Source organism: Gadus macrocephalus, chromosome 5, assembly GCF_031168955.1.
Source record: "Gadus macrocephalus chromosome 5, ASM3116895v1".
NCBI lineage: Eukaryota > Metazoa > Chordata > Actinopteri > Gadiformes > Gadidae > Gadus > Gadus macrocephalus.
The window spans coordinates 1,340,845-1,356,544 of record NC_082386.1 but is presented as its reverse complement, the minus strand read 5'-3'; the positions used below and the strand labels follow the sequence as shown (position 1 = coordinate 1,356,544).

Sequence of the window (15,700 nt, the reverse complement as noted above, 5' to 3'; positions counted from 1 at the left end):
AGAGAGAGAGAGAGAGAGAAGCTTCAGAAGGGGTGAACTCCACCCTGTGTACCTCGGAGTCACACTCGACAGGACGCTCTCTTTCAAAACCTACCTCCAGAACACCAAAGCCACGGTCAACACACGCAACAACATCCTGCGCAAACTGGTAAACTCAAGGTGGGGCGCTGCTCCGTCAACCATCCGTGCAACTGCCCTAACCTCGCTAACCTGGAAGACTCAACTACGAGTGGAGCAGCGGAGGTGCAAATCACTTATGAAAGCATGGAGCTGGACCTGGCTGAACCTTCCCCATCAGCTGTGAACCCAGGACCTGGCTGAACCGACCTCATCAGCTGTGACCTGTGACCCCAGGACCTGGCTGAACCGACCCCATCAGCTGTGACCTATGACCCCAGGACCTGGCTGAACCGACCCCATCAGCTGTGACCTGTGACCCCAGGACCTGGCTGAACCGACCCCGTCAGCTGTGACCTGTGTCCCCAGGACCTGGATGAACCGACCCCATCAGCTGTGACCTGTGACCCCAGGACCTGGCTGAACCGACCCCGTCAGCTGTGACCTGTGACCCCAGGACCTGGCTGAACCGACCCCATCAGCTGTGACCTGTGACCCCAGGACCTGGCTGAACCCACCCCATCAGCTGTGACCTGCGCCAGATACTGGCAGAACGACATCTGAGGGTCTGAGGTTTTCCTGGTCTGAGGGTCTACTGGTCTGAGGGTCTGGGGGTCTGAGGATCTACTGGTCTGAGGGTCTACTGGTCTGAGGGTCTACTGGTCTGAGGGTCTGATGGTCTACTGGTCTGAGGGTCTACTGGTCTGAGGGTCTACTGGTCTGAGGGTCTGCTGGTCTAAGGGTCTGGGGGTCTAAGGGTCTACTGGTCTGAGGGTCTACTGGTCTGAGGGTCTGGGGGTCTGAGGGTGTACTGGTCTGGGGGTCTACTGGTCTGAGGGTGTACTGGTCTGAGGGTCTGGTCTGAGGGTCTACTGGTGTGAGGGTCTGGGGTTCTGGGGTCTACTGGGGGTCTAGCCCTCCACCCTACGCCTGCTCCAGGGTCAGATGGTCTGGGGGCTGGTCGCCTTTAATGAACCGGTTTGGTCCCTCAACTTCATTTTCATATTGCTATTTCCGAGAGCCATTACCGTTAGGAAATGTGACTGTTTATTATTTTCGGGTGATGATTTGGACACAAAACTAAAATTATGATGACAACACACCCAAGAATAATCTTGGCCACTACAACACAAGCCTTCAGGTCGGCCGAGGGATCTTCTTTTGGAGGTTGGCCAGTTGCTCCCTGTTGATGCTGCTGCCACCGCACACGATCACCACCAGATAACCCAGAGGCCTGGGCAGACGACCTGGAAACACAATGTGCTCATACATTTTTGCATTTTTGAGGTTATCCTGTTAATCCTACTGGATGATTACCTTTAAAGTAATGATGTTGTAAAATAGCTTTGCTAGGAACTTTCAGATATATACAATATTTCACTTTTTCTTTGGGAACAAACGTTACAAATAAATAAATATAATATATTTTTTAAAGGGGACATATTATGAAAACAACACTTTTCCTGGGATTTGGGGTGTTGTTTTGGGTCTCTGGTGCTCCCACACTTATTCAAACTTTGAAATAAGTCTGTGCATACTTTTTTGAGTGAGATATGCATTTCTGAAAGTACCAAATGAGCGCGTCAGTTTCGGCGCCCCCTCCTACGTAGGAAGGGGGCACATTTGAATATTACCTCCCACTTCCCCACCCCCCTCCAATCAGAGCATCGATACGATTTTGTGGACCAGCGGACGAGCGCTGGGCGGAGATGTTCGCTCATTCCAGAAGCAGGGAGATTGATGTAATTTGTCAGTTTGCCGTGTGACTGCCTGGCAGGGAGTCTGGCGAGCTCCGGCGGCAGCCCGGCAGCTCAGCTCCGGAGTACAATCCCTTTCTTCTCATGTCGCGGTTAGATCTGGACTTCAGAGAGTCAAAGCCAAAGTTCCTTCCCAATTCTTCTCAACCATAGCCGAGATAACCCCCACTACGAGTCTTTACTTGCTGTGGAAGTACCAGAGACGTCAGATGCAGTCTTTATGATTCATAATATCATCCGAGGCGCACATAGCTTTTGACCGTGATATTAGATATTATATTATATAGATACCTATACATTATATTATTATTATTATATATTAAATTAAGCTATTTCCAGCAAACCGCTTCAAAAACATGTTTTCTGGAACTCATATACCATGTTTACTTGTAGGGAAAACACGATGATATGTCTAAAATATTAGATCTATGTATAAAAAATAAAGCAGCTATATCCATAAGGAATACCTTCATCCTGTAGGCGCTGAATGACTCCGCTGTAGACCGCTGCTAATGCCGCTCCACACGCTAGCTCCACCAACACACGCTCCTCATCTGAGCACACACACGCACACACACACACATTAATAGCAGAAAGAGATGTCATGAAGAAAGCCAACAGAAACAAATGCTTTTCCATTGTTCACAATGAACACACACAGAGGAATGCATTTTGGGAGCTGGAGTCGTCTAGCTCTTATGACCCAAAGTTCCTCAAGTTGTTGACAACATGAGGAATGAGGATGTGTAGGGAAGGGAAGTTCTGTGAGGGGAAGACCCAACCCATCTCATTTGGCTCCCTTCACGAGCCACTAATTGACCTGCAAAATGTCATCGCGTGTAAAACTTTGCATCTGTTAGACACATTGGCCCACAGTCTAATTTAAATGTATTTCCAGACCATTTGGTTTGTCGGGGTAGCTCGGTGAACTATTTCCCTAGTTCAGCTTTTTTTATACCTCCAGGCAACCCTAACCCTAACCTCCCCTCATGTAACAGAAGCCAACACACACTTGACTTACCAAGGAATGTTTCAACCGCATGGAGAGCTTGCTGGTCTGTCACCAGTTCAGATATGATGGCCTGCTCAGTGGACTGGCTGTACTGGAACGCCTTTCTGCAAACCGTCTTTGCTCCGAGACATTTAGCCTCACTGTATTCGAGGTTCGGATTAAAGAGAAGGTGAAGAATGATGAAACAACAGAGAGGTAATGGGGTGATGTCCATTGTAGTGGTGATATTTATCATCAGAAAATTCACTAGTCACATTCTGTTTTACCGAAAAGTGAAAAAGACGTGAGAGAAGGTGGAAAAAATTGCGCCTTAAAGTCGTTGCTTTATAGGGATGGCAGGATACCACTTTCCATCAATGATCCAATACTGCAATCTGAAGTATTGGCTTATTCAAATACCGATCACATATACCAATACTGCCATCTGAAGTATCGGTCTATTCCAATACCGATCAGATATACCAATGTTTTTTTTTTCTTTCATTAAAATGTTTAACAATAGGCTAGCCGATTTATGAACTTTATAAAACATGTATTTACATATTCACACATCACTGCAGCAACAAATACTTTTTATGTTGCTTTTCTGGAATATTCATCCAGTGCAAAGGTCAGTTTGGAATTGAGCATTAACTTGAAAAAATGGGATTATGAAGTATGTAGAGACAAAAAAAGAGTATCAGAGCTAGATCCACTCCAGCAACGGGTACCGAGGCCGTATCTCAGGCCACTATCAGCCCCGTACTGGTACCCAGTATCAGATTGGTTTATCCCATTCCAGTCGAGTAATAAACCATGTTAAATACAAATGTAAATCCTTAAACAGTAATTCCTTACATGTAACATTTGCAAGACAGCAGCAATGTCTCAAATAAAGTTCAAAGTCCTAATCCCACTTGGATAATCCTAAAACATTCACATGTTTCCACCTTGTGATGGCCTCCAGCGTGACGATGGTCCCGGCCTTCACTGCAGCATTGAAACAGTCTGCTCCCACCGTCTCCATAGTAACGATAGGTACATCCTCCCAGCCTACGCCTCTGAGGCCCTGGGCGACCCCACAGAGGAGGCCTCCTCCCCCAACAGACACAACCACAGCCCCAGGCTTCTGCTTTTGTCCCATGGAGGCCGCAATCTCTGTAATCACAGTGGAATGGCCCTCCCTGGTATGCGTGTGAATGCAAGTGTGTGGGAATGAATAGGGTTGAAGAGGGCATTCTTAAAAAATATAGATAATATATATATACAAAATGTATTTTTATAGACCAGAATTTTTATGGTAACTCTACTCATCTATGACATGTATGACCCTTGGTGTGCATGTCCGTGTGTGTGTGTGTGTGTGTGTGTGTGTGTGTGTGTGTGTGTGTGTGTGTGTGTGTGTGTGTGTGTGTGTGTGTGTGTGTGTGTGTGTGTGTGTGTGTGTACCATAGCAGCGGGTGGTCAAAGGGAGGGACATAGGTCAGTCCTTCCGTCTCCGTTAGTCTGAGTGCCTCAGTGTTGGCCTCATCCCAAACCTGGAGATAAAGAATCTATAAAGATCTGCTACATTTGAATTGTGCCACAAGGATGTAATCGGCATTTCATATAAATACACATCCTAGGCATTCGTCCACACTCATCTGCATTTTCAATCTGCATTACTTTAGCACCGCCTCCAAAGCATGAGTCTAATGTTTTCATATCACACACATCTACACAAGTAACACTTGCTCTGTTACTATAGGTTGAATTATACCTTTAGTCTACCACAGGTCCTCACTGGCCAAGCCAACAGTGTGCCGCCATAAGTCCACATCTCCATCTGAGTCGGTTCTAACCCTAACCCAATACAATGAGCCGTACCTCTGGTCGCTATTGGACAAAGAAGTAGAATAATTCCACACTACACTCTCAGGCAATACGAGCCTCTTCACCAGCGTTTTGAAATGCATGATTACATTTTGTTTTCCACATTCCAAGCAGCCATTATAAGATGAATACATTTTGGATGTTTTCAATAAATCACTTTTGATAAAATTGTACAAGGCCTGCTTTGTGTTTACAAAACAGAGAAAACAAATCCACTATAACATTAGCAGAGAATTGACCAAAAACAAAGTGCTGCAAGTACAATGAAGTCCTGCACCTCTCCTGTTATCTTCACAGTGGCTCCCTGATCCTGTAGCTTCTGGACAACAAGGGGTGGAGAAGAAGAGGGAACTACGATGGTGGCCGGCAGACCCATTTTTCTGGCAACATGAGCTGCAGCCATACCTGCATTGCCACCTGAAAACATTATCATTAATTGGTTCACTGTATAGAGAAGAAAACATTATTACCACGACAACATTTATATATCGTATGGACAAATTTGAGCGGGCTTGAGGAATGTGTCTTGATGTATCGTGTAGTATTGTTTTGTGGATACAAGGTGCTATATAACCTGAAGAACACACGATTCCTTTGGATTGCATTTCCATCTGTAGAGGAGAGGTAGAAACCAACAAATAAATAGCAGAGAGTATAGAAACGTCAAGTAAGCTTCTGAGACATGATACTTACATTTAGAACTTACATTTAGGCACCTTTATCAGAAGCAACTAGGCAGAGACACAGGTAATTGGGCAGGTGTAGACCCAAATGTGATCATTTAATGATTTGATTTGAGAAGAGTAATCGGTTAGTAGACGACTCTGTCTAGTTTCTGTCACTTAAGGGGAAACAAAAGGCTTGATAGCTGGGCGGAGCTAAGTCTGCCTCAGCTACCATGCCCATTTAAGGGCTAGCTACTGTTAGCGTCAGGACCCAGCAAACGAAGACCCGGGAAACAAAGACTAAGGGAGTCTCTCTGCGGGAGTCCCTCAAGGAAGCCCCGGGGAGGCCACCTATTACTATTGCAGCTATGTGTCGTACTTCAATCTTTGTCAGGATTTCTACCCGTAGACGGCGTTACCATGGCTCCTCTGCTCGGCGCAGTAACCCGTCTAATCTTTGCCATCAACCTACCCGTGCTTACACTGACCTTGAGGTCATGGGAGGACTCTGGAACTGCCAGTCGGCGGTCAAGAAGGCGGACTCGATTTCAACCTACGCGTCCCTCATGACCCTTCACTTCCTGGCCCTGACAGAGACCTGCATCACTCCAGAGAACTCTGCTACTCCTGCTGCCCTCTCCACCGTTTACTCATTCTCGCACACCCCTAGACCATCCGGGCGAGGAGGGGGGACCGGACTCCTCATCTCGCCCATGTGGTCCTACCAGGTCCTTCCACTAGAACACTTGGCCAGATCTGCGTTTGAACTCCACGCTGTCACTGTCACCATTCCTATCAAGCTCTCCATTGTGGTGATCTACCGTCCTCCAGGACCCCTCTGTGACTTCTACAACGAGATGGATGCCCTCCTAAGCTGCTTTCCTGAGGATGGCACCCCACTCGTTATCCTCGGCGACTTCAACATCCTGCCAGAGAAGTTGCACTCACCTGAACCAACCAACTTTTTCGCCACCTTTGACTTAACACTAACCCCTTCTCCTCCCACACACAGGGCCGGGAACCAGCTTGACCTAATATTCACCAGGTCCTGCGGCACCTCTGCTCTCTCCATTACCCCGCTCCCTGTGTCTGACCATCACTTTGTTTATTTTTCTCTCCCCTTGAAATCTTCTCCCTCCCTCCTCTCTAGTTCCCACATTGTCACCACTCGCCGTAACCTCAAATCCCTCTCTCCCTCTACGTTTGCCTCTACTGTTCTGTCTTCACTTCCTTCTATCGAACGATTCTCTCAACTACCTACAGATGAATCTTCAGACACTCTGTTATCCTCCCTCTCCTCCTCCTTGGATTCCCTCCGTCCCTTCCACTCCAGACCAGCGCGATCTTCACCGCCCCTGCCTTGGCTGTCCCATCCTCTGCGGACTTGTAGAACAAAATTGCGAGCAGCTGAGAGGAAATGGAAGAGATCAGACTGTCCTAATGATCTATCTCACTATCTTTTCCTTCTTTCAGATTTCACCTCTTGTGTGTCAACAACCAAATCTGCCTGCTACCGGAACAAAATCAACTCCTCTGCCTCAAACCCCAGGAAACTGTTTTCCCTGTTCTCGTCCCTCCTCAACCCTCCCTCACCCCCACCTCACTGCTGATGACTTTGTTACCTACTTTACCCAGAAAATGAAGGACATTAGCTCCTCTTTTATCCCTGCCTCTATTCTCCCTCCTCCCGTCCCCTCCTCTGTCATTACCCAATTTAGCCCTCTCACCTCTGACGAGGTCAACAGAATAATAACATCTAACCATGCCACCACCTGTCCCCTTGACGCTATCCCCTCCTCTCTCCTCCAGGATGTCTCAAGCGAGATCCTGCCATTTTTCACCTCAATTATCAACTCCTCCCTCACTTCAGGTATTGTTCCAGCGTCTTTCAAGACTGCCAGAATAAAGCCTCTCCTCAAAAAAAAAACCTCTTAATACTACCGACATCCAGAACTACAGACCGGTATCTCCTTTTCATTCCTGTCTAAAACACTGGAACGTGCCGTTGCTAACCAACTGTCCTCCTATCTCTCATCTAACAACCTCCCTGACCCTCACCAGTCAGGTTTCAAGAAGGCACACTCCACCGAGACGGCTCTCCTCACTGTGACTGAGTCCCTCCGTGCTGCCAGAGCCTCGGCCCTTTCATCGGTTCTCATTCTCCTCGACCTGTCCGCAGCATTTGACACGGTGAACCACCAGATCCTTCTTGCCACTCTTGCCGAACTTGGCATCGCTGAATCTGCTCTTTCCTGGTTCACATCCTACCTGACGAACCGCACCTATCAAGTGACATGGAATGGCTCCTTGTCCAAACCTTGCATGCTTGAAACTGGTGTCCCTCAAGGCTCTGTACTGGGGCCTCTTCTGTTCTCCCTCGATACCAGATCTCTGGGCTCAGTAATTGCATCACACAGCTTTTCCTATCACTGCTATGCTGACGACACGCTATTTCTCTCTTTCCCCTCATCTGATAAAACCCTGATTGCAACACGCATATCGGAATGTCTGGCGGACGTCAGCACCTGGACAACTGCCCATCACCTGAGGCTTAACCTCAACAAAACCGAGCTCCTCCTAATCCCAGGGAAAGATTGCCCACACATGGACTTACTGGTCACCGTCGAGAACATCACTGTATCTCCCTCTCCAACTGCCAGAAACCTCGGTGTGGTATTGGACAATCAGTTATCCTGCACTGCAAACATCACTGCGGTCGCCCGATCCTGCAGATTTGCACTTTACAACATCCGCAGAATCCGGCCCTTCCTCACAAGGGAAGCAGCTCAGCTTCTAGTCCAATCACTGGTCATCTCCCGCCTCAACTACTGCAACTCACTCCTGGCTGGACTTCCTGCCTCTGCGATTAAACCTTTGCAGCGCACCCAGAATGCGGCAGCGCGCCTCGTGTTCAACCTACCGAAGTTCTCCCATGTGACCCCCCTCTTCCGGGACCTCCACTGGCTCCCTGTAGTAGCTCGCATCAAATTTAAGACGATGGTACTGGCATACAAGGCAGTCGATGGAACTGCCCCTGCCTACCTCCAAGCATTGCTAAAGCCACACACCCCAGCTCGATCCCTCCGCCCAACTACCTCAGCTGGACGTCTGGAACCGCCATCGCTAAGAGCAAGCAAAGGCCGTTCAACAAAGTCACAACTTTTCTCGGTTTTGGGACCTCAGTGGTGGAACGAGCTCCCTGCCGCTCTCAGGACCGCAGAGTCGCTCACTATCTTCCGAAAAAGACTCAAGACTCACCTGTTCAGAGTCCACCTCGACACTGCATAGCCACCCTCCCCCTTCTGGCCACCATTGTACACTGTATTGTATTGTATTGTATTGTATTGTATTATAGTACTGTGTAGCAACTGCAGTAGCTGCTATCATGGCTGTAACACGGGGAATTGATTAGCCTAACGATTGTGGTACTTGCACTTGGTTCTATGAACATCCTTTCTGTACCGACAGCGATATATTGATGCACTTCTTATGACAAATGTTCTTATTGTAAGTCGCTTTGGATAAAAGTGTCTGCTAAATGCCCTAAATGTAAATGTAATGATAATAAGGTAATATATTTATTCGATAGGCGATATGAATCAGATATTAAATCGGTGTATATGTTATTGGTATGAGTGCTAGGCCTAGATAACCGCGTGAATCTACGTATTAGGAGTTTTATCCTTTCAAAGGTGTGAAAAATTGGGTTTGTTGTTTATTTTTCTATTCAATCACTTTGATTAGACAGATGTCCTAATGACCAACTGTCAGGGTTGGTTAGGGTAAACCCTACCTGCTGGCAGAGGTGACCGATGCCACGGATCTTGAAGGAGCCAGAGGGCTGTGAGCTCTCCATCTTCAGGTAGACAGTGGTCCCCAGCCGTCTGGACATGCCCACGCTCTCCACCAGTGGGGTGTTGATGTGAAAGGGCCCCGACATGGCGGACACTGAGTCTGGAATAAAGGCCAACAAATTTTGATAAGCAGCCTTATTCCAATCATTGACAGAACAGAAATAGACAATCATGTTCGATGCACACTACTATCTACCAAATAAAGACCAAATGACTATTCATCTAGTGCAGTGGTCGTCAAAGTTTTTATACCAAGAACTCCATATCTGACCCATACCCTCCAATAACATGTAGGACAGCCTATAGTCTCATGTATAAACCTTGTTAATGGGCATATAATATTAAGGCTTAGTAACAAAGCTCCTCAAATTATTTATTTATTTAGGTCTCCAAGTGCGATGCATCTTTGATGGATTCATAAAATCCTTTGATAGCACTACAGAGCAGATGACGCACATTGGCAATTCAGCACCCTCAGTCTGAACGTGAAATCCAATTTTAAGAATACTTTCGTTTGCGTTTGAGTTTAGATCTAGACGTGGCTGCTGTTGGACCCTGTTGAGCAGTTGTAGCACGGCTAGTGCTAGGTGCGATGGCCCCATCCTCTGCACTTTCGCAGGTTTTTCCTGAGGTGGAGGGTTTGTCTGAGTCCTTTGCTCAAAACGTTACGAAACGATCCATTGTGGCTCACAAGAGGCGCAACATGTTTAATAAATACCCAATGGTGATGGGTCGTTCGGTCGTTCGCTGACTGGCGGTTCGTTCACTGACTGAGTGGTGAGGAGGGAAGAGGCTTAGTGAGCGAGCGTACGATAATACGATTCAATATCAGTGAAATGTTAAATGCATGTCTTCGTATTTTCTGTGTCAAGCCAGATTAATCAAATGTTTGAATGTCTCGTCAATCTGTCTCGTTCTTTCATGGTTCGTTCTCCACCCGGAACCCCCACCATCATTGCTAAATCAAGTCTATTATCTTGCTGATATGTTAAACATCCATTAATCAACTACACCCCATCCCGCTACGTTTGGTTAAAGTTTTAATGTTGTGTTGATTGATGACCAACTTCCACGATCGTTTGAGAATGAGAAAGAGGGAGGAGCTGAGTCTGATTGACTCCGCTGAAACCATGCATTCCATGATTTGATTCACCGCTACCGGAAACTCGACTGAATGAACGAACGAACGAACGATTCTGAATGATTCCTTTTGGCGAACTGACTGACGCGAACTGAATCAAGGGAAATAATCATGAAATAATTATACTAATACTAATACCCAACTGACAATTTGTTTTAATAAAAGGTCCCTACTCGATTGCTGGTATGACTAGGTGAGATTGATGGTGACTGATACTGATCTTACCGCAATGATTCATGGGTAGTTTATCATCAATGTTGTATATATATAAAATATGTTATTGAATGCATCTTTGGAAAATAATATTTTGGATTCATGTAAAGAATCCTCTTCGAGGAATAATTTCACTGCAGTACCTCTGCGACCCCACTTGGTGTCGCAACCCCACTGTTGAAGAAGACCTCTGATCTAGTGTATTTAAAGGAACACTCCACCCATTTGCATCAAGCTTTGCATTGTTAGAAACCCAGTCATACTTTTGAATGGTCATGCAACACTATCTCATTTTACCCTGGGACGGGAGAAATCTGTATTTACCTCTTACACTTCCTTCTGGCAATGACACAAAAATCGTCAATTTGCGTCATTGCCAGAAGGAAATACAAGAGGGGTTATTTCTATTGAGACTACAAACACTAGTCCCACCCTTTCAGACCCGCCCATAGGGGGTGTGAAAGGATGCGCTAACAGACCTTTCACAGATCAGTGCCAGTGCGTTAAGGTGCGGCCACACCAGACGCGTATTTCGCGTACTTCGCGTATGAAATCGCCATTTTTTCCATAGGGAACCATTGGTTTACGCGCGTATTACGCGTAATACGCGTAATACGCGTATAAGCAACATTGTACGCGCGTATTGCGCGTATGAGGCGCGTATATTTACGCGCTATACGCGCGTATATCGCGTACATTTCAAGAGTTCAAAAAATTGAACTTTTTACGCTCATACGCATGACGATTAGCCATGTTGCCCAATCAGCGTTGAGCTTGACCCGACGTCACTGGCAGAGAGTAGTGAGCTTGGACAGAAGCATACGGCCGACATCTTTCTTTATTCTGTGTGGAAATAGTAACATAGTTACGCCATTAAATGCTTTTATGGAAACATTTCTAGCGAGAAATGTGCATTTTACTTTCATAATGTTCGCTCGGTGAATGTGAAGGATGTTTGGTTTGATAGTTATGACGAAGAGGGAACGCTCCGTTTACTTGCATGGACAGAGTCTCTGGTTACTAAGCAACCTCAACGTCTTGGCGGACTATTTCTCTGCTGATCAACACTACAGACACTACACGAACAGAAATGGAGGTGGATCAAAATATCATCGTCGCCGTGTGCGGCCGTCCTGTCCTGTACGACACCACGATGGTGTCGTACAGGGACAGGAACAAAACAGAGAGGGCGTGGGTCGACGTGGCAGAGGATATTGGCGTTCCTGGTGTGTGTGTGTGTGTGTGTGTGTATTTTGCTTGGCTTCAGCTATCGGTTGTGTTCTACTATGAAAAAAGTTAGCGCCGGTTAGCGGTAGCACCAGTTAGCAGTAATATTAAGTGATACTACTACAACAGACTGTCCCGCTTGTCAGGTTACACAACTTAATATGTATATATGTTCTTGTCAGTGGACGTATGTCGCAGGAGGTGGAAGTCACTCAGGGACAGGTATAGCGCGTATTGCGCGTATTGCGCGTATGCGACCGTTTTTTACACAAAATGGTCAAGCAACATTATACGTGCGTATCTTGCGTAAAAAGTACGCGAGATACGCGTCTGGTGTGGCCGCACCTTTAGACTTCACCTTCAGAAAACATGGCCGAAGTACTGAATACGCAGACGGACACATTATGGAGGATTAGGATTTTGAAGCAGTTATGGTAGAAACACTCAGCTCTCAGCTCCTCCTAGCTGAGTGTTGATGTGTCCCTGAGCAAGACACTTTACCCTAACTGCTCCTGACGAGCTGGCTGACGCCTTGCATGGTTGACTCTGCCGTCGGTGTGTCAATGTGTTTAAGTCGCTTTGGATAAAAGCGTCTGCTAAATGCCCTAATTGTAATTGTAATTGTAGAAACGGATGTTCGTGGCAACCTTTATGAGACACAATATAAAAAAAAGCCACCTGTCTGCCGCAGACGAGGAGCCCGCAAATGGCTCGAGCTGGGGCGGATTGGTGGTGCTGTCACACCAAAATTGTACAGGGAGCGAAAATTGTACCGCCTACGTAATCCGCGTTCGAAATAGGGGTGTAACGGTACATGTATTTGTATTGAACCGTTTCGGTACGGGGTGCTCGGTTCGGTACGGAGGCGTACCGAACGAGTTTCCATACGGACATATTAAGTAGAGGACCGCATGTGTGGAACATGCTGCCGCCGCACATGCACATTTACGCACACTGTAGCTGTGTCCGAAATCGTTCCCTATTCACTCACTCACTATTCCCTATATAGTGTTCATGATATAGTGCACTATTTAGGGAACGAACAAACGAGAATTCGGACACTACGCTGAACATTTCTAAACGTCATTTGCGTCAGTAAATGCGCCGGGTATTTCTGTGACGCAGACGGATGCAACCACATCATGTAAACAAACCGGGCACTCAAGAGGAAAGCTGGAGGTTGTATTGATGTTGAATGTCACATTTCCTTGTTCAAGTTTTTTTTTAATTCATTTTAATGTTAAATATTCTATGTTAAATCCCAAATTAATTGTTGACATTTCTAAACGAAAGCCGGAGTCTCCATTAAATGTATTCGTTTTCACGGTTATTCAGCTTCTTCTTCTCCTCCGGAAAAACACGACCGCATTGCATTGTGGTATACGGGAGTAACATGTAGGGTACAACGTATGTACACTCAAATTTTGGGTATTATTATCCTGCAAATAATGTGGATAAGCATAAAGATTGAGTGAAAGTAAACAACTTGAAACTGTTTAGTGTTGCAATTGTTCATTGTTGCACATTAGATAATACATTTAAAAAAAAAAAGACAGTCTGAGCCAATGTTATTTATTTTTCTTTCTACATTTCAGAATCTTTATATTTTTGAGCAGAATTCTAGCTTTGTATTGTCTAATGTTCCTAAAAGTGTGTAATGAACAACTTGAAGCACATGTTATGAAGCACATTTATATTTAGCATTTTGATTTCTTACTGTACCGAAAATGAACCGAACCGTGACCTCAAAACCGAGGTACGTACCGAACCGAGATTTATGTGTACCGTTAGACCCCTAGTTCGAAACATAACGTCATCGTTCGACGCGATTGTCCGTTGCCAGGCAGGTTTCAAAAAACATTTGCGCCCATGTTGCCAAAAACGAAAGAACATAATACAGATAACACTTGTTTTTACTTTATATTTGTATTGTATTGAATTTAGCTAGTAAACTGAGTGTTTAAAGTGTATCATAGTCTAGCTAGCTTGTGTTAATATACTCAGTTTACTAGCTAAATGCGATTAAACAATAAATACAATACAAATATAAAGTTAGCAACGCTAATAAATGTCATTTGTAAAATAAATCAGTTTAATGTTATTTGGTCTTGTGACGCTCAATGAATGAGCGCGTATGATCGCGAATGTTCATGAACCTTCCAACGTCATCGTTCGACGCGATCGGCCATTGCCAGGCAATGTTTGACGCCATCGTCCGTTGCCAGGCAACGTTCAACTCCATCGTCTGTTGACAGGCAGGTTTGAGAAACGCCAGCCAAAGCCCGCCGGGAGAAACAGACGTCTGAGCATAGAGTAAGTGTTTGTTTTTTTACTAACACATTGGCTACAATAGTTTTGAGTCCCGGGGAACGTGACAATGTAGCTATCCGAAAGTAGCCGATCTTATTGGCAGATCATAGGCTACGTTACGTTACCTTGAAGTCTGTGTAATGCTGTATAGGCTACTCAAGGAATAATTTATCTTGCTTTGCTAATGTTGTTCTCTTTCTTTCTTAGACAGTATCGGCTTCCTGTGTTGTCCAGGCCATCAGAGCTAATTACCCAGCACAAGATGGGCAGTACCGTGGCTACCAGGAGACAGTAGATGCCCAAGATGAGCTGTGACTATTTTGACTCTAGCAAACGCACACTACATGTTTTATTTTTGTAAATAGTTCATATGTTTTCATGAATAAAACTTCTAATTCATGTTCGTTGTTGTGATTTGTTTACTAACCCAAGTGCTGTTATACTAAAGTAGGCCTACTGTATAAGACAAACATTTATTTCAACTGGGGAGAAAAGGATTGAATACTTGCTACTGTATTAGCAAATGTTTTATGCTATACAGTAATATACAAAAGATGCGTTTGGAAAAACGAGGGGCAGAAGTCTAAACTAGTGAACGTATCACGGGGATATGTTTACACAAAGTTTGCTCGGGCTACCACTTGCGCTAGTCCTTCCAAACGGAAACAGGCAGGAGGTGCAGCGAGCGCAATGCACTGTGGTGTTTGGAGGAATTCTTACTTTTGAGCCAGAGAGACACTTTCTGCCTTTTCTCAGGCTAGGTAACGATTTCAAATTGTTTTTGAACAATTATAATACATATGATTATTTACTTCATTAACCTTCAAATCTCCACCGGTGAAGTATCCCTTTAAGTTTGGGTTATGTGTATGGCTTGTCCTCAGAATTCCTGGTAAGAAATCGGTCAAGTGTGGGTGTTGTCCAGTGTGATGTGATAAAATAGTGTTCACCCTGGATTAATCGTCGGCTCTTTATTGTTTTTGGGACATAAGATCGACCCAAACGACATGATGAACAACACCAGAAACCAGCATAACACAGACTCCCATGTCGTGCACATCATCACATCGCCATAACAAATCAATAAGAATGTTAAAATATCAACGCTTTATTAAACCGTTTAATGCGAACGATCAAAGCTTACCCGTTTGCCTTAGTCATTAGCCTTTAATTGTCTTCAGAAGTTTCAATAATATAAAAATAATAATCTAAAAGCACGCGTTAACCTTCGGGCGGTGGACCTCCGAGCTGCGGACCTTCGGGTAGTAGACCTCAGCAGACGTCCGGGGTCCGGGCAGTAGACTTCTGGGCAGTAGACTTCAGCAGACCTCCGGGCAGTAGACCTCAACAGACTTCCGGGCAGTAGACTTCAGCAGTCCTTCAGACCTCTAGTAGAACACCGAGCTGCCTGCTGGTCGAAGGTCTTAATGGTTGGTGTTTATTTGTCCACTGTCAACCGGCTCAGTGCTCATTAGGCCTAGGCTCCCCCTGCTGGTTACTACTTACTGCTACGGGTCATAAACCCTGAACTCGCTCTCGCTCTCGCTCTCTGT

General features: G+C 45.6%; 1 protein-coding gene across 2 annotated transcripts; it reads right to left on the bottom strand.

Moving 5' to 3' along the window:
* Positions 1-1,141: 1,141 nt before the first annotated feature.
* Positions 1,142-15,610, bottom strand: sdsl (serine dehydratase-like). Of its 2 annotated transcripts, none has more exons than XM_060051177.1 (9): positions 15,374-15,610; positions 9,196-9,356; positions 5,312-5,348; positions 5,015-5,154; positions 4,315-4,418; positions 3,816-4,049; positions 2,896-3,026; positions 2,342-2,428; positions 1,142-1,364 (listed from the first exon to the last, which is right to left on the bottom strand). In XM_060051177.1, the coding sequence occupies exons 2-9, from the start codon at positions 9,340-9,342 to the stop codon at positions 1,255-1,257; spliced, it is 990 nt and encodes a 329-aa protein (XP_059907160.1). In that variant the 5' UTR covers positions 9,343-9,356; positions 15,374-15,610; the 3' UTR covers positions 1,142-1,254. The 2 variants fall into 2 exon arrangements, with proteins under 2 accessions (XP_059907160.1, XP_059907161.1); XM_060051178.1 differs by having other exon boundaries at positions 4,315-4,403; positions 15,374-15,602.
* Between the last annotated feature and the right edge of the window lie 90 nt (positions 15,611-15,700).